This window comes from Rana temporaria, chromosome 1 (genome assembly GCF_905171775.1).
Source record: "Rana temporaria chromosome 1, aRanTem1.1, whole genome shotgun sequence".
Classification (NCBI taxonomy): Eukaryota; Metazoa; Chordata; class Amphibia; order Anura; family Ranidae; genus Rana; species Rana temporaria.
In genome coordinates this window covers 59,844,948-59,864,168 of record NC_053489.1, presented here as the reverse complement: position 1 = coordinate 59,864,168, position 19,221 = coordinate 59,844,948, and the positions used below count along the sequence as shown (strand labels likewise).

The window sequence follows — 19,221 nt, the reverse complement described above, 5'->3', positions numbered from 1 at the left end:
ACGCCCCCCTCCCAAAATTGACAATACTCCTGTCCAAAGGTGTCTCTGTTGCTCCCTCGTCCATAGTGTAGGGAGTGTGGTACTTGCCAGATCACCAGGTGAAAGCGGGGGGCGGGCCTAAAAAAGAAAACTGATGCAGCCGCTACATTTATGGATTGCTAAGCTGCAATGTGTTAAATTTTTGGTTTGGAGTTTTAATACTGATTTAAAGGGGTTGTAAAGATAATTTTTTTTCTAAATAGCTTCCTTTACCTTCGTGCAGTCCTACTTCACTTACCTCATCCTTCCATTTTGCTTTTAAATGTCCTCATTTCTTCTGAGAAATCACTTCCTGTTCTTCTGTCTGTAACTACACAGTGTAATGCAAGGCTTTCTCCCTGATGTGGAGTGTCGTGCTCGCCCCCTCCCTTGGACTACAGGATTGTCAGGACGCCTACTAACACACAGCTCCTTTCTCTATCTGCAACGTAGAGAGCGTCCTGACTCTCCTGTAGTCCAAGGGAGGGGGCGAGCACAACAATCCACACCAGGGAGAAAGCCTCGCATTACTGTGTGAAGTTACAGACAAAAGAACAGGAAGTGAGGATTTCTCAGAAGAAATAAGGACATTTAAAAGCAAAATGGAAGGATGAGGTAAGTGAAGGAGGACTGCACTAAGGTAAAGGAAGCTATTTAGGAAAAAAAAATTATACCTTCACAACCCTTTTAAGTTACAGATGTACAAGTCAACATGAACTGTTAAGTGGCATGTCTGTCACTGCATGTCGATTGATCTGAAAGACGGTGTGTTATGTTTTGTCAGAGTCTACAGATCAGTCCCACTCCTAGGCTCATCCCCCTGCAGAACCTGATTGACTTTGAACGAGATTCAGCACAAAGAGGTGATCCAGGAAGTATGCAGCTGCTGAAAGCCAACATCCACCCTTTTGAAGAAGCGGTGAATCATGGCGACAGTATGAAAAGGTACAGAACAAAATATGACATTCTTTTTTTTTTTTTTTCTGTATTACTTTTTATTGTGTGTGTGTATATTCTGAGATGCAAGTGAAGAATGATCATTCGTTTTACAATTAACAAGGGGTTCTTCAATATTCTGTAGAAGCAAAATGGGAAAACACTGGCAATTAAAAAGCTTTTCTTTAAAAAAATTATAAAAAAAAAAGATATGGTCATACTGGTCAGTGTTGGTTCATGCCACTCACAGTTCACAGGTAGTCCATGATTTGCTTGCCTTTGATGAGGTCTGAATTTGCAACGAAATATTACCCCTTAAAGTGGTTCTAAAGTCTGAAGTTTTTTTTAGCTTCATGCAATCTAAAACTTCTATGTTTAAAGCCCCATTGTGATCCAGCCCTGTGTATGAGAGTAGCGGTTCCCTCTGCTCTGTCCCTCCTCACAGGGCAGATCCATAGCAGCGGTAGCCTTTGGCTCTCTCTGCTTCCAATCAGGAGGACGGGCCATGCACCTTATGTCTGTCTATGGATGCAGGCAGTGGGGCTCAAGAGCGAGCCCACACGAGTACACCCTTATGAAGAGACTGCCTATGGGGGCCCAAGAGGAGGAGGATCTGGGCTGCTCTGTGCAAAACTACTGTGCACAGAACATGTTTGTAATTTTTGTAAATAAAATAAAAATACCTAGAAACACTGAGGCCGCGTACACACAGTCGATCCATCCGATGAGAATGGTCCGACGGACCGTTTTCATCGGTTCACCGCTGAATCGGCTTGATGGTCTGATGTGCGTACACACCATCGTTCCAAAAACCGATCAGGTCAGAACGCGGTGACGTAAAACACACGACGTGCTGAAAAAAACGAAGTTCAATGCTTCCAAGCATGCGCCGACTTGATTCTGAGCATGCGCGGGTTTTGAACCGATGCTTTTGTGTACTAACCATCGGTTTGGACCTATCGGTCAGCGGTCCATCGGTTCGATTTTAAAGCAAGTTCTCTAACTTTTGCCTGAAGGACAAAAGACCGATGGGGCGTACACACGGACGGTTTGGACCGATGAAACTGAACTTCGGTCCGTTTTCATCGGTTTGGACCGGCGGTGTGTACGCGGCCTAAGGGTCGCCAGGGGAATTCAAAATGGCGCCAATGACCGTTTTCTGGCAGTAGTTTAACTTCCTTAACCACTTGCCTACAGGGCCAATTCTGACATTTCTCTCATACTGTATATGTAAAAACATTTTTTGCTAGAAAATGACTTAAAACCCCTAAGCATTTTATGACTGTACTACTACAATAACATTTAAAGCGGATGTGCCATGGGAAAAAAATATTAAAAGCCAGCAGCTACAAATACTGCAGCTGCTGACTTTTAATATTAGGACACTTACCTGTCCTGGAGTCCAGCGCCGATTGCAGCAGAGGACGAGCGATCGCTCGTCTCTCTGCTGCTCCCTCCTCCATCCACGCTGAGGGAACCAGGAAGTGAAGCGCTGCGGCTTCACTGCCCGGTTCCCTACGGCGCATGCGCGAGTCGCGCCGCGCCCGCCGATTGGCTCCCGCTGTGTGCTGGGAGCCGAGTGTTCCCAGCACACAACGGAGGGGCGACGGGATGTGACGGAATGCCATCTTTTGCCCGTGAATGCCGGGCCGGAAGTGGGTGCAAATACCTGTCTTTAGACAGGTATCTGCACCCCCCTCCCCCCTGAAAGGTGTCAAATGTGACACCGGAGGGGGGGAGGGTTCCGATCAGCAGGACTCCACTTTAGGGTGGAGAACCGCTTTAACGACAATAAGCACATCAGACAACAATTTCTATCTAAATCCTATAAAATTTGTACTTTTTTATGTTGAATTCTGAGTGAACTCGTCTGCAGCAGAGACTTGGGATTGGCCATGTCGGGGTAGGAAATCCTGGATAGCGCCAATTAAGGCCCAGTTCACACTGGTGCGACATACCCTCTGACTTTGAGATCACATGTCGCATGACGTGTGTAAATCAATGATTCCCTATGAGAGCTTAACTGGTCTTTTAGAAAAGGTTCCTGCACTACTTTGGTCCGATTTTAGCCCATTGAATATCATTGAAGTTGTATCCAGGTCGCATCAGCATCTTAAAGTGATTGTAAGCCTTCTTTTTTATTTTATTTAAAATAACAAACATGTCATACTTACCTCCACTGTGCAGCTCATTTTGCACAGAGTGGCCCTAATCCTTGACTTCTGGGGTCCCTCGGGGGCTCTCGCAGCTCCTCCTCGCATCAGATAACCCCCTAGTAGAAGCGTTCTCCCGGGAGTTACCTTGAGGGTGCGCTCCCGAGTCCAGCATTCGGCGTCCATAGACACAAATGCCGGACTCGGCCCCGCCCCCCTGGCACCCACGTCATTGAATTTGATTGACAGCAGCGTTAGCCAAAGGCTGCACTGCTATCAATTTATCCAATTAAGAGCCGGGACCCTGTGCAGAGAGGGACAGCGGCGTGTCTCTGCTGAGAGAAATACGGGGCTCAGGTAAGTAAAACTTTAGGGGGCCAGTCTCTGACAGAATTTTTTCACCTTGATGTATACAATGCATTAGGGTTAAAAAACACATGGGTTTACAACCCCTTTTAAAGTGGTGTCCCCCTCCAAAAATTTAAAAAGTCAGCAGCTACATATAAGGGACCCAGTCTTCTGTTTCACGCCAGTTGGAAGAATCAACCAGCAACAACCTGGATACCGCCGCCCATTCTGAGCAAATCCATCACCCCTAGCTCCAAAGTCAAAAGTCTCGGGATCATCTTCGACTCCTACATGACAATGGATGCACAAATAGGGTCAGTAGTCAGCGGATCCCATCATCTGTTGTGCCTACTACGTAGACTTATTCCATTTATTCCTAAAGAAGACGTAGCAGTCATGGTGGGAACAATTGTGAACTCCAGACTGGACTATGCAAATACCCTTTACCTCGGACTCCCAAAGTACCAGATCGCTCATCTGCAAGTCGTTCAGAACACGGCCGCCAGACTTGTGACTGGGAAAAAAAACATGGGAATCAATCTCACCTTCGCTGAGAACCCTTCACTGGTTGCCAGTAAAGAACAGGATTGCCTTTAAAGCACTCTGTCTGACACATAAGTGCATCCATGAGAAGGCTCCGCAATATCTATGCGAAAAGATAAAAGCTCACAACGCCAATCGCGTCTTGCGATCCACCGACCAAAATCTGCTTCAGATACCCAAAGCCAGATACAAGTCCAAGGGAGAAAGAAGGTTTGCGGTACAAGGTCCTAAACTATGGAACGCTTTACCAACCAGCATTCGGTTGGAGGAAAACCACCTAGCCTTCAGAAGACAGATCAAAACTCTGCTTTTTTGAAGCTCTAGAAAGACAACAACAACTAGTGCCCAGAGGCGATTCAGTTCACATGCGCCGCACTATATACATTTTTTCATTCATTCATACCAAAAGGTGCCATATGTGTCCCTGGAGGGGGAGAGAAGTCGGATAAGCAGAAGTTCCACTTTTTGGAGGGACTCTGCTTTAACTGATCTGACATGCGACTTGTGCTCAGAGCCAATGTTTGCACTGCAAAATGTATTGGGAAAAAAAAAAAAGCCCAAGTCCATACCGGATCCAATTTGCACTGATATAAGGTCAGATACTGTTTATTAAAGTCTGACCGATGTTGCAGGGCAAAGTTGGATCGGAAGTCGTGGGACTTTTATGTCAGAGCAGTATGAACCCGGCCTAATTCTGATGACACTTGGTGGCCCATTTCTAAAGTGCTGCTCCACTGACCATGCACCCTGACATGGTTCAGCAGACGTGATCAGTGCTGGCTGAGGCCATCCCATACACTCACATGGATCGGGTTGGGTGAGCGGCGTTTCAAATCTCTACTATTGTCCCTTCTATTGCTCAGTCACTCTGCATTTCTTTCTTCAAAACTGAGGACTCACGGCGTGAGGTAGGGTTATAGGGGAGGTGCTCTGTAGGGCATGTACTTGAAAGCTTTGCCAGTGTCCAATCACCTGAAGGTAAGAACAAAAAAAAAAACAGATTCCATGAATGCTGTGTCCTCCTGTACTTTTATATATTTAATTTATAGGCAAGTCCAAATCCCACTTTTATTTATATTTTTAGAGTATACCATACTGACATTTTTAATGTTAACGTTCAAGAACATAATGTTTACGAACAGGACAAATCTTTTTGCAGATTATATAGCAAGGTGAGAAATCCATCAATCAGTGAATTGTTTATCTTCTACACTTCTCTATTTTAGACAAAAGAGGCGCACTCTGAGAGAAAAAGGTGAGAAGAAAGAGAAGAAAACATCTGTTACATTTCGTCCAGAAGACTCAATCATCACTACAAATAACTTTGATGAAGTTGTGGAAAAAGAGGTAACATAATTTCTCTGTCCTGGTCATTTATCACTAACTTTGTACAGCTTTACTGGATGGCTGCAAAAACAGATGACCCGTGTATTAATCAGATCTCTGTTCTTATTTCTAGAAAGTGTTTCATGATGAACCTAACTTAATGGAGAGTAATGAATTTGTAATTCCACTAGGTAAGTGAAAGTAATCGTATTTCTATCCTATCTATCTATCTATCTATCTATCTATCTATCTATCTATCTATCTATCTATCTATCTATCTATCTATCTATCTATCTATCTATCTGTGTGTGTGTGTGTGTATATATATATATATATATATATATATATATATATATATATACAGTACAGACCAAAAGTTTGGACACACCTTCTCATTCAAAGAGTTTTCTTTTATTTTTTCATGACTATGAAAATTGTAGATTCACACTGAAGGCATCAAAACTATGAATTAACACATGTGGAATTATACATAACAAAAAAGTGTGAAACAACTGAAAATATATTTCATATTCTACATTCTTCAAAGTAGCCACCTTTTGCTTTGATTACTGCTTTGCACACTCTTGGCATTCTCTTGATGAGCTGCAAGAGGTAGTCACCTGGCGCAGCACCCCATCACTCTCCTTCTTGGTCAAATAGCCCTTACACAGCCTGGAGGTGTGTTTGGGGTCATTGTCCTGTTGAAAAATAAATGATGGTCCAACTAAACGCAAACCGGATGGAATAGAATGCCGCTGCAAGATGCTGTGGTAGCCATGCTGGTTCAGTATGCCTTCAATTTTGAATAAATCCCCAACAGTGTCACCAGCAAAGCACCCCCACACCATCACACCTCCTCCTCCATGCTTCACGGTGGGAACCAGGCATGTAGAGTCCATCCGTTCACCTTTTCTGCGTCGCACAAAGACACGGGGGTTGGAACCAAAGATCTCAAGTTTGGACTCATCAGACCAAAGCACAGATTTCCACTGGTCTAATGTCCATTCATTGTGTTCTTTAGCCCAAACAAGTCTCTTCTGCTTGTTGCCTTTCTTTAGCAGTGGTTTCCTAGCAGATATTCTACCATGAAGGCCTGATTCACACAGTCTCCTCTTACCAGTTCTAGAGATGTGTCTGCTGCAAAAGGTGGCTACTTTGAAGAACCTAGAATATGAAATATATTTTCAGTTGTTTCACACTTTTTTGTTATGTATAATTCCACATGTGTTCATTCATAGTTTTGATGCCTTCAGTGTGAATCTACAATTTTCATAGTCATGAAAATAAAGAAAACTCTTTGAATGAGAAGGTGTGTCCAAACTTTTGGTCTGTACTGTATATCTATATGTATATATATCTATATCTATCATAATATTTCTCAAAAGTGAGTACACCGCTCACATTTTTGTAAATATTTTATTATGCTTTGCTCAATGTAAAGTAGTGAGTGTACAGCTTGTATAACAGTGTAAATTTGCTTTCCCCTCAAAATAACCCAACACACAGCCATTAATGTCCAAACCGCTGGCAACAAAAGTGAGTACACCCCTAAGTGAAAATGTCCAAATTGGGCCCAAATTATTTTCCAGCACTGCCTTAACCCCCTTGGGCATGGAGTTCAGCAGAGCTTCACAGGTTGCCACTGGAGTCCTCTTCCACTCCTCCATGATGACGTCAGGGAGCGAGTGGATGTTAGAGACCTTGCACTCCTCCACCTTTTTTTTCAGGATGCTCAATAGGATTTAGGTCTGGAGACCTACTTGGCCAGTCCATCAACTTTACCCTCAGCTTCTTTAGTAAGGCAGTTGTCATCTTGGAGGTGTGTTTGGGGTCGTTATCATGTTGGAATACTGCCCTGCGGCCCTGTTTCCGATGGGAGAGGATCATGCTTTGCTTCAGTATGTCACAGCACATGTTGGCATTCATGGTTCCCTCAATGAACTGTAGCTCCCCAGTGCCTTAAGCACTCATGCAGCCCCAGACCATGACACTCCCTCCACCATGCTTGACTGTAGGCAAGACACACTTGTCTTTGTACTCCTCACCTGGTTGCCACCACACAAACTTGACACCATCTGAACCAAATAAGTTTATCTTGGCCTCATCAGACCACAGGACATGGTTCCAGTAATCCATGTCCTTAGTCTGCTTGTCTTCAGCCGTGTTGAGCCAATCAAGGGGAAGAAAGATTGTGTATTACTTTGTGACCTTTCCAGCTGACTGTACCACATCCCTAGTGGGTTTGTAGCATACAATCTCTGAACTGAAGATATTTGTTTCAGGCTCGTTTGAAGCGGAGTTGACAGATCAGATGCCAGGCCCTCTGCTTCCAACTATGGCAGAGTTACATTATTTGGCTTCCTTAACGAAAAGACCACCTGAAGTTCATGATGCTGGCACCAACACAGACTCTGGTAAATGTGCATTATCCCAAATATCACACTCGGGTAACATTTGGTACTCGGGTAACTGGGCTAAGTAGATGTCGGCCAGAAGCCATAGCTGGCCTTTGCAATCCTGGTGTATAGATCCATTGCCATGAAGTTGCTATATTAAAGCGGAAGTCTGGGTAAACCTATACCTACTCTCACTGTAGTAGAGGAAAGATGTCTATACTTACCTATTCTCAGGGTGCTCGTGTCCAGTCATGTGATGCACTCCCAGAGCTTGCTTCAGGGGAGAGGAAGGACATCCGACAACAGATACACCATAGTTGATAAATATGCAGAATAATCTATCTCAGATCATATATTGTCCTGCTATGTACTGACACGGCAACACTTCCATAAACCAGAATAATAAATCAAAATCATTTCACCAAAGCTCCTACTGTGCAAACATATGTCATAAATAAATGGCAATGTACTGTTATCACAAAAAAAAAATATCAAATAGTGGTGTTGCGCTCCCTCATGAAATAACATATAAACCTAGATATATGAATGCAGAGAGAATAAATTATATACAATTATATAAATAAATATATAAAGTGCTGCAAACAAGTGACTACAGGTGCAATGATAATAAATATTCAAAAATGTATAATAATTAGAATAAAAAACAATGCGTGTAGAATTAGAAACAAATGGAAATAAAGTCCATTGTGAGTGTAGCAAAAGGTGCTAAAATGCTGGGGAATCTCAGAAGGGGAAAGTCAATTCCTCTGGATCCAGTGCAGAGGAATTGCAGAGTGTAGTGTTGCTGGTGCTCGGTAACAGTAACAGGTGGCACTGTGACTTCTGTGAGAGGTGGCTCTTCAGTGTAAGTAACACCCGTGGGTATACTACCTTCTTACCTTACTGCTGTAAGGTAAGCAGCATTGAAAGATATGGTGGAATGCTAGGTCATTCAAAGTGGGGGAGGATCCAGAGGAATTGACTTTCCCCTTCTGAGATTCCCCAACATTTTAGCACCTTTTGCTACACTCACAATGGACTTTATTTCCATTTGTTTCTAATTCTACACGCATTGTTTTTTTATTCTAATTATTATAAATTTTTGAATATTTATTATCATTGCGCTTTATATCATTGCATCTGTAGTCACTTGTTTGCAGCACAGCAGCACTTTAAATATTTATTTATATAATTTATTCTCTCTGCATTCATATATCTAGGTTTATATGTTATTTCATGAGGGGGCGTCAACACCACTATTTAATTTTTCATTTTTTTTATTCTTTTGTGGGTAATGTTTGACCCTTACGGTGTTTGCAGCACCCTTGAGCAACTCTATTTACCCATAATAGCGCAGGAATACCCCCGTTTTACATATATTGTACTGTTATCATAAACTATCTAAAAATAAAAAATAAAAATATAACACCAAAAGGCTCCTAGTAGCTACTATCTAGTTACCAAACATTGGTGCCTAAAAGTTATATTTAAAGGCCTCATGCACACTGGACGTTAAAATAACGTTATAAAAACGTCAGTAGCTTTGCAGTGAGTTTTTCAACTTTTTTACAATAGCGTTTTTTTGTGTTTTTAATGTCTTTCCGCGTTTATCGTTTTTTTTTTTTTTTTTACTTTTTATTTCAATGGATCAAAAACGTTAAACGCTCGTGAGTGACTTTTTTGAGCGTTTATCTGCGTTTTACAGCTGAAAAACGTCTCAGAACCCACTAGTTTTGGGTTTCATTTACTGTTCAAAAACACCATTGCCCAAACTGCTGATAACAGCCTATGTGTGCATGGACATAGGATAACATGATGGACAGTTTAATGACTGTAGGAAAAAAGGTCTACTGCCAAAATCAGCTGCTGTAAAAACGTCCAGTCTGCATGAGGCCTAAAAATGTGTAATAAATTAGTAATAAAATAAGTGTATTTAAATATTACGGCCCAGATTCTCAAAGGACTTACGACGGCGTAGCGCCATGTACGCGTCGTAAGTCCGAATGAGAGCCGTCGTATCTATGCTGCTGATTCTTAGAATCAGTTACACATAAATTCCGCTAAGATACGAGCGGCGTAAGTCTCTTACGCCGTCGTATCTTAGTTGCATATTTACGCTGGCCGCTAGGTGGCGCTTCCGTAGATTTACGCGTCAAATATGCTAATGAACTTGATACGCCAATTCAAGAACGTACGTGCGCCCGGCGTAGCAAGATACGTCGTTTACGTAAGACATACGCTGGCGTAAAGTTGCCCCTCATAAAGCAGGGGTAAGTCATGTTGGGTATGGACATCGGAAACGTACGAACAGCGTCGTGTTTTACGTCGTTTGCGTAAGTCGTCCGTGAATGGGGCTGGACGTAATTTACGTTCATGCCGAAAGCATTGACTATTTGCGGCTTAATTTTGAGCATGCGCACTGGCATACGTTCACGGACGACGCATGCGCCGTTCGTTAAAAACGTCAATCACGTCGGGTCACAATAGATTAACCTAAAACACGCCCACACCAGCCTACTTTGAATTACGCGAGCTTACGCCGGCACAGTTAAACTTCGCCGCCGTAACTTTGGCCGCAAGTTCTTTGAGAATACGGGACCTGCCTCACGAAGTTATGGCGGCGTAGTGCATCTGAGATACGCTACGCCCGCCTATAAATAGGCGCGTTTTTGAGAATCTGGCCCTACGTGTTTATACACAAGTTTTAACACATGTTCACAGATCAAGATAAATATCCAAACATCTCCCTATGTGATCACCAATTTCCCTCCTGCACCTTCACCCTCTCACCTATAGAGTATGACATAAACGGTTGAATGTGTGAATTGCACTCCTTCATTTCATGAATGTTCATGAATTTCCAATAGTTGGGTAATCGAAAAAAGCCTTCAAAAGCTGCCAAACCATTCTTCTCTATTTGGTGACCTTATGTAGATTAGGTTATAAGACTATCCAAAAGTTTAAACATTCTCTCTTTTGATCAAATGGGATTTATTGGTGGTGGGTGTATTCAGTATATAAATATATATTATGTGATGAGGCTTTCCGTCACTTATTATGATGCTGATCTGCTTTGTGCTGCTTCTTTCATTCCTTACTGTAGCCTCCAAATCTCTTATAAACATGGGGACAAGCTATGACGCCTTTTCTAGCAGTCCGCTGGTGGCAGTTGCTTCTGCTTCAGGTCTACTCTTTGTTTATTTGCATGCTAGTTTGTTTGTCCATTCTATTGTCCCTTTTTTATAGTGTGATAAATATTTTATAGAATGTAAACTTTAACATCGTCTGTCCTCTGATTGTAAGGACTGATTTCATGTTTGTCATTTTATTAAAGATTACTAGTTGTATTTAGTTATGAACCATATAAGGGGATTGTCACAATAAGGAACATGTATGGGTGTGTGTGTGTGTGTGTATTAGAGCTGCACGATTAATCGCGGAGAGAATCGCGATTTAGATTCTCCCCGCCCGCGATCTCCCCGCGGGATGACCGGCGATTCTTCTGTTTTCACCGCTGGTTCCACGTAACCAGCGTGGAACGCAAAAGCCGCCGATATCAAAACCGACGTCAGCAGCCTGCAGTAGTTTGTATCCATGCGCCACCCAGTGGTTGTCGGCGGTACTGCTTGTGATGTATTCAGCCTTCTCACAGTTCTGTACAACTGTGTGTATCCATGCGCCACCTAATGGTTGCTGGCAGTACTGCTTCTGATCTATAAAAAAACAGACCAGTGATATGTCTATAATGTTAAAGACCATATAACTCCTATGAGAAAAGCAGAATCAAAGTTTGAGTTATATGATCTTTAACATTATAGACATATCGCTGGTCTCTTTTTTTATATATTCATATTTTTCATATAAATCACAGGTTTATTTATAAAAAAAATTTTTTTTTGGGGGGGGGGGGGGGTTCTGGCATAAATTTTTTTGAGAATCGTGATCTTTAGTCTAAGCAAAAGAATCGTGATTCTCATTTTGACCAGAATCGTGCAGCCCTAGTGTGTGTATGTGTATATATATATATATATATATATATATATATATATATATATATATATATATATATATATGTATATATATGGCCCTCCCTGCCTGTGTAATGCTCTCTTGCCTGTTTTTCTAAGGGTAACCTCATTGCTGGGGAACTCAGGAGAGGGTGGTGGGTGTTTTTGTCGGGGCTAATGTTGTTTTTTTTTGTTTGTGAATTATTTGAGTTAAAAAAATATATATATTTTTGCCTATGCAGGGCAAAGAAAAATGGTAATTTTGCAAAGTGCCCTAGCTAAACCCCCACCAGCATATACACTATATTGTAAAAAGTATTGGGACACCTGCCTTTACACGCATATGAACTTTAATGGCGTCTTAGTCCGTAGGGTTAAATATTGAGTTGGCTTACCCTTTGCGGCTATAACAGCTTCAACTCTTCATGGATGAGTGAATTTGAGGTGGAGGAACTTGACTGGCCTGCAGAGTCCTGACCTCAACCCGATAGAACACCTTTGGGATAAATTAGAGTGGAGACTGCGAGCCAGGCCTTTTGTCCAACAGGGGTTAATCCTCTGCATTGTGTAAAAAAGCGGTTTGATTCTGTCTTCTCTGATCCTCCCCTACTTCCACTGTCCCCAATCCATCTCCTGATGGTACAGAGCCTTGGAGTTAGTCTGAACACGCTCAGTTTGGTGTGTATTACTTGAGTTTTTTTTATTTCTTGGGATAGTGCATGTGATCAGCACAGGGCCAATCAGCACTGTCCAGACAGAGGGTCAGGGGTCCTGCATCCTCATAGGACAATCATGGGAGAATGAAAACTCCTTCTACAAGCTTAACCTGATTGAAGTCACAAGACTGCTGTAACTACTAAAATAATTGCATTGCCTTGTTCTGTGTACTGTGGGAGATCAGATATAGTGAATGCACGGTCCTGGTTTTAGTAATACTTTAATTTTGAGGTTGGCAAACCATGTTTGACACCATTGGCCTGAGTTATTGTTTTTTTGTCCATAATCTGGTCTTATGCACAATACAGTTAAGAGCATGTGTGGGAAAATCTTGTGTAATGCCTAAAGAGGCCAGCATGTCTTGTTGGACTAACCCAGTGTTTCTCAATGCCAGTCCTCAGGCCCCCCAACAGGTCAGGTTTTCAGGATTTCCCTCAGATGAAAAGGCTGTGGTGATTACTAAGGCAGTGAAACTGATCAAATCACCTGTGCAAAATAATGGAAATCCTGAAAACCTGACCTGTTGGGGGGGCCTGAGGACTGGAATTGAGAAACACTGGACTAACCATTGATTTCCTCTGCGATGAATGTTAGCATGGTGTCATGGTTCACTATCTGTATGGAGCTTATAGGCCATAAAAAAAGATAATTTTAAGTGGAAAAAAATAAAGCGTATCAATTTAAACATCAGATTTCACTTGCATGCAAGAGTTCTCTGCATAGCCCATTCATTTGGGAAACTCTAACTGCTGCAGAGACCTTTTTTATTTGTGTGGGGTGTAGGGTGTGGGTTTTGTTCAGACGTCCCTTGTACCTGGCATAGCTTGGGGGAAATCAGTCCAGTGTAGTAATATCCTTTTCTCTCTTAGACCAATTGGTGACACGTATCTGCAGAAGATTGGCAGGGACCGTAAACGTGTGCAAGTGTATATATGTACTCAAGGGGTCTTCAAAAAAGTTTCTGCACTATTCTATAGTGGAGCAACGGATCGTCACCGATCCGTGATCCGAACGGGCCAACCTGTTCGGATTGGCACACCACGCGATCCGCGGAGCGCTCCACAGCCTCGGCCATAGGAATGTCCCTGGCTTCGTCCTAGCTCCGGAGCGGCGGCCATCTTGGTACACCCGACGGCGGCTGTCTCGTCAGGAAGTGACATATCGTCGCTGCCATCTAGCTCCACCTCACACTCCTGCACAGTAATGATAGTGAGAAGGGGAAAGCAGACATCTTGTTACACCCAACGGAGTTTTAGATTTCACAGTTATTTTCAACACAAAACGAAGCTTATATGCTGAAATACAGTATTTGGAAATCCATTGGACTATTTACATGTTAAATTTTAAAAGCAGCAGCAAACCTGCTGACCTCACATGGTTGCTAATGTGACAGAACACATTTAGTTAAATGTGAAAATCAGAGGTGTTCTGTCACATTAGCAACCATGTGAGGTCAGCAGGTTTGCTGCGGCTTTTAAAATTTAATATGTAAACAGTCCTTCGGATTTACATATACTGTATTTAAGCACATAAGTCCTGTTTTGTGTTGAAAAGAACTGTGAAATCTAAAACTCAAGTGGGTGTAAAAAGATTAGTCTTTTTTTTTTTGATGATCCGATCCGTGACTCTGATCCGCGGATCGATCCGATACGTGATTTTTTTGATCCGTTGCACACCTACTATTTTATATTTAATAGAGTGAAAAAAAAGTGCAGGCAGCAGGACACAATCATTAATTCAAAGATTTTGGCAGCTACAGTTATATGCAAATCATGGCTTTGGCTTTGTGACAACAATACCCACCCCCCCCCCCCCCCTTGTGGTTTTTGATGCATGGCCCCAGTAACAAATATATAGGCCTGGAATGTGGGAGGGACCCGGGTTGCACTTACCTATTTGCCTTTATCACTTTGGCTGCTTGTTTTTCTGGATCTGCTAATCATTGTTGCATGCAGTTTTTAACTAAAGATTACCTCTGCTTATGTATTTTTCAACTTGTACATTTTGTAGTTGTTAAGGTTTATAAGCTGCTTACTTTTTAGTTTATTTGTTGTTCAGACTGAAAGTATACAGACATGAAAGAATGTTTAATATGAATGAATATTGGCATTGCAGGCAATTTCTGACTACATATGCATCTGCAAAGATCTTCTGAGAGTGCAGTGATAATTACTCTGCATTATATTTATAGGTCATGACCCATACTTCAGCTCCCCATCCTTAGCTATGATGACACGAAGATTAATGAATGGTCTATGCAGCATATTAAGAGATGTATATTAATCTGCCTTACTGCTTTTCCTCCTGCTGCAGCTCCCAGTGCATCACCTAAGCCTCTTGAGAATAAAAGGACAGAAGATCTTCAGAGCAATTCTATGGCCCCTTCTGCTCTTGCTGCAGGTCTGTTCTCACAGATTCCTTTCAGAGGCCTTTTTTGTGTCATTGTAAAACTTCTCATACTAAGCATGACGTTGGGTGCAACCCATTGGTTGAATGATGAGCTTGAAGTTTGCCTTCATCATTGCTCTGCTTTCTCCAGACTATTAAGACATTCCCCCATCCCTTCCTGATATTTGCTGTGACATTTGAGTCCTTTTTTTCTTTTAAATTATTTGCAGTGTTTGGAGATCTGTTTAAAAATAGTGGGCCAGATTCACGTAGAATTGCCTGATTCACAGAGCACTTGCAATGAAAACCTACGCTGGCAGCCTCCGGCGCAAGGCGGGCCAATTTAAATGGGCGTGTGCCATTTAAATTAGGCGTGCTCCCGCGCCGGACCTACTGCGCATGCTCCGTTTCTTAACTCCCGCTGTGCTTTGCGCGCCGTGACGTCATTTTTCGAACGGCGACGCGCATAGCGTAATTCCGTATTCCCGGACGGCTTACGCAAACAACGTTATTTTTTAAATTTCGACGAGGGAACGACGCCCATACTTTACACAGCAATACGCTTGCTGTGTAAAGTTAGGGCACCAAAAAAAAGTGTAACTATGCGACGGGAAACTATACTAGCGGCGACGTAGCGAACGCGAAAATCCGTCGTGGATGGCTGTTACTAATTTGCATACCCGACGCTGGTTTACGACGCGAAATCCCCCCAGCGGCGACCGCGGTACTGCATCTTAAGATCCGACAGTGTAAAACAATTACACCTGTCGGATCTTATAGCTATCTATGCGTAACTGATTCTATGAATCAGTCGCATAGATAGAACAACAGATACGACGGCGTATCAGGAGATACGCCGTCGTATCTGCTTTGTGAATCTGGCCCAGTATCACTAACGGTGTGCATGAAATAAAAAGCTAGTTGCAGTTTTAATTAAAGCAACAGACACATCCCAAAAATGATTTACATTGTGTCCCTCCTATATTATCCTCTACTGTTTAGACATAACCCTGGCTGTTACAGGAAACAGGTAAAACTTCTCATGTAAGTAACCTTGTGTGATCAGACAAGTGTATGTATTAATTCTGACATACTAGACATAGACCTAAGACACAAGTCCTTTCCTGGTGTGCGAGTTAAGCCTACAGCGAAGGAAATTATGAGAGGTGCTTTTGGTAAACCATTATTCCTACCACATACCTCATATTTGACAGACTTGACTATGCCAGACGGAATGTTTTGAAGATTGCTCTGGAGTAGATTTTGTGTAAGTGTGTATGCATGCTCTTTAATCCTCACTGTGCACATAGACATCAAATGTCTGTCTTCTTTCTTTTCGCAGGATCAAGAGATGATCTAATGTCTGTGAGACACCAACAGACACCACTGAACAGAGTTGCAAAGGAGCCAACAAGTAAAGGTAAGCATGTGCTGAATGGGCAAAGCAGCAGGTTTGCTTTAAGCTTCACCTCAGTGTTCTCCCCTTACCCTGGTGGTCAGTGTTCCCTCCTCCTTACCCTGGTGGTCAGTGTTCCCTCCTCCCCATTACTCTGGTGGTCAGTGTTCCCTCCTCCTTACCCTGGTGGTCAGTGTTCCCTCCTCCTTACCCTGGTGGTCAGTATCCCCCCCCTTACCCTGGTGGTCAGTGTTCCCCCCCCCCCTCCTTACCCTGGTGGTCAGTGCCCCCCCCCTCCTTACCCTGGTGGTCAGTGTCCCCCCCTCCTTACCCTGGTGGTCAATGCCCCCCTTCCTTACCCTGGTGGTCAGTGTCCCCCCCCCCCCCCTTCTTACCCTGGTGGTCAGCGTCCCCCCCCTCCTTACCCTGGTGGTCAGCGTCCCCCCCCCTCCTTACCCTGGTGGTCAGCATTCCCCCCCCCTTCTTACCCTGGTGGTCAGCGTCCCCCCCCCTCCTTACCCTGGTGGTCAGCGTTCCCCCCCTCCTTACCCTGGTGGTCAGCGTTCCCCCCTCCTTACCCTGGTGGTCAGCGTTCCCCTCCCTCCTTACCCTGGTGGTCAGCGTTCCCCCCCCTCCTTACCCTGGTGGTCAGCGTTCCCCCCTCCTTACCCTGGTGGTCAGCGTTCCCCCCTCCTTACCCTGGTGGTCAGCGTTCCCCCCTCCTTACCCTGGTGGTCAGCGTTCCCCCCTCCTTACCTTGGTGGTCAGCGTTCCCCCCTCCTTACCTTGGTGGTCAGCGTTCCCCCCCTCCTTACCCTGGTGGTCAGCGTTCCCCCCTCCTTACCCTGGTGGTCAGCGTTCCCCCCTCCTTACCCTGGTGGTCAGCGTTCCCCCCTCCTTACCCTGGTGGTCAGCGTTCCCCCCTCCTTACCCTGGTGGTCAGCGTTCCCCCCTCCTTACCTTGGTGGTCAGCGTCCCCCCCCCCTCCTTACCCTGATGATCAGCGTTCCCCCTCCTTACCCTGGTGGTCAGTGTTCCCCCCTCCTTACCGTTTATGGTCAATGTGCTCCTCTTTTACCCTGGTGGTCATTGTTCCCTCCTTACCCTGGTGGTCAGTGTGCCTCCCATGCACCGGTGCTCTTTGCTGTTCCCAGGGCACCACCGAGCAACAGATGCAAGTTCTAGAGGGTGCGCTGCTGAACATCTCTTAATCCTCCAACCCCATACCCCCCCCCCCATCTCACAGGGCAGATTCTCTCTCCTGCCCCCCTTCTTACCTTGTTTCACCGCAACCGTTTTCCAGTGCTGGGCCACTGTTCACTGTGTGAAGAGACAGTAGGGAATGCTTTTCCCCAGTGAATCCACAGCTTGACGGCAGTGCTGCTCTTTTTGTTGTGCCTGCCTGTAGCCCACATGCTCTAACATTGTACAGTGCCCGAGGTGTTTGTGCGAGAGAAAGGATCCCTGCTAGCTCTTCATACTATAAACGCTTTCATGTTGCGACCCAGTGGGAAATACTGCTTTGGAGCAAAAGATCCGTTTGCCTGGACCCTCCATCTTCTGGTTGTTTTATATTTCATCCACATATTATAGTTTCTCTTTCGTTCATAGACGGACACAGCCTTCATTGACCTTAGGGTTATGCTTCTTCCTACCAGGAGATTTAGGCAGAATTCTACAGCACTTAAGGTGTTAAAAACTTTCCTTCATGCTGCTCCTCCCAGGGGGCGTGGCTCCCCCAGGCATAACCCACACCCTGCTCCAGCAGCTTCAGTTTGTTTTCTGCCTAACGACAGGAGGTCAAGGCTATCTCTGGAGTTCCTGGACTCTGGAGTTTTTTTCTGGCGATTTTTCTCGCTTTTTTTATTATTTTGTTCCTGCATTTTTGAATCCTGCGATTCTTCTATCAACAGCCGACTGGGTGACAGGCTGGGTCCTCGACTCTTGTAGTCCCCCCATGTTCGGCCTTCGAGCGTGTGCCGGCCCTCAGCTCAGCTTTGGGACGTCCACGACAGGCCCCATTGCTCCAGGGGCGGCCGGGGAACTTTGGTTCTAGGGCACACATATGACCGGTCTCTATGGCTTTGTCACAGTGTGTCTGGCCGACAGCCATGCCGTTTACGGACGTTGGTTCTGTCTGGGATACCTCCAGCCGGGTAGTCGCAGGACAGGTAAGTAGTGGCCCCTTACTCAGGTAAGTGGTCTGGCTGGTGGTTTCCCTGGGGAGGTCGACTGAGGGTCTGCCCTGCTTTCCTCTCTCCCCTTCCTCTCCCTCCTTCCCCTGACTGGGTAGTGGCTGTGAAGGGGGGCCTCCTGGGTTTTCTTTGTTACCACCGGGGCCCGTGTGTTGTTAGGGGGACTGTGTTGTTACTCTGGGGGGTGCTGCTGTGTGCTGCTGTGTTCTATGAGGTAATTTTTACCTCAGACAGCGGCCGTCTTGGAAATCTCCTTGGTAACGCTGTGATTCTTTTCTGAGGTAACAGACAAAGCAGTCAGTGCTGCTGTGTTCTATGAGGTAATTTTTACCTCAGACAGCGGCCGTCTTGGAAATCTCCTTGGTAACGCTGTGATTCTTTTCTGAGGTAACAAAGCAGTCAGTACTGCTGTGTTCTATGAGGTAATTTTTACCTCAGACAGCGGCCGTCTTGGAAATCTCCTTGGCTGTGCTTTGCGGTCGGGGGGGACCATTTTCAATGGTGTCCTTCCCATTCGGCGGGTTTTCGCCAAGGTGCTCGTACCGATACTGGCCCGGCTGTGACAGCGGGGGTTTGTTATCATGGGATGTCTGGACGACATTCTCCTACGAGCTTCTTCGAGCTCTGCATTGGTGGAGCCGTGTCTATCACGTGTCAGGCTCTCCGAGTGTTCGGCTGGTTTCTGGATTGTCCTGAAATCAGGGTTGATTCCGTCTCAGGGATACCTGAGACTGGTCCTGGATTCCTCCGGGGCGGGAGTGTTTTTCTCCTAGCGGAAAAACTTCAGACTCTGCTATC

General features: G+C 44.6%; 1 protein-coding gene across 1 annotated transcript in view; it reads left to right on the top strand.

The window, feature by feature from the left end:
* CPLANE1 (ciliogenesis and planar polarity effector 1) overlaps positions 1-19,221 on the top strand; it is a 185,927-nt gene that overhangs the window by 130,744 nt on the left and 35,962 nt on the right. Inside the window, exons 34-40 of the mRNA XM_040338483.1 lie at positions 803-963; positions 5,225-5,345; positions 5,458-5,515; positions 7,607-7,738; positions 10,824-10,904; positions 14,758-14,844; positions 16,175-16,252. Of these exons, the coding sequence (XP_040194417.1) occupies positions 803-963; positions 5,225-5,345; positions 5,458-5,515; positions 7,607-7,738; positions 10,824-10,904; positions 14,758-14,844; positions 16,175-16,252 (718 nt within the window). The remainder of the gene's footprint in view (positions 1-802; positions 964-5,224; positions 5,346-5,457; positions 5,516-7,606; positions 7,739-10,823; positions 10,905-14,757; positions 14,845-16,174; positions 16,253-19,221) is intronic.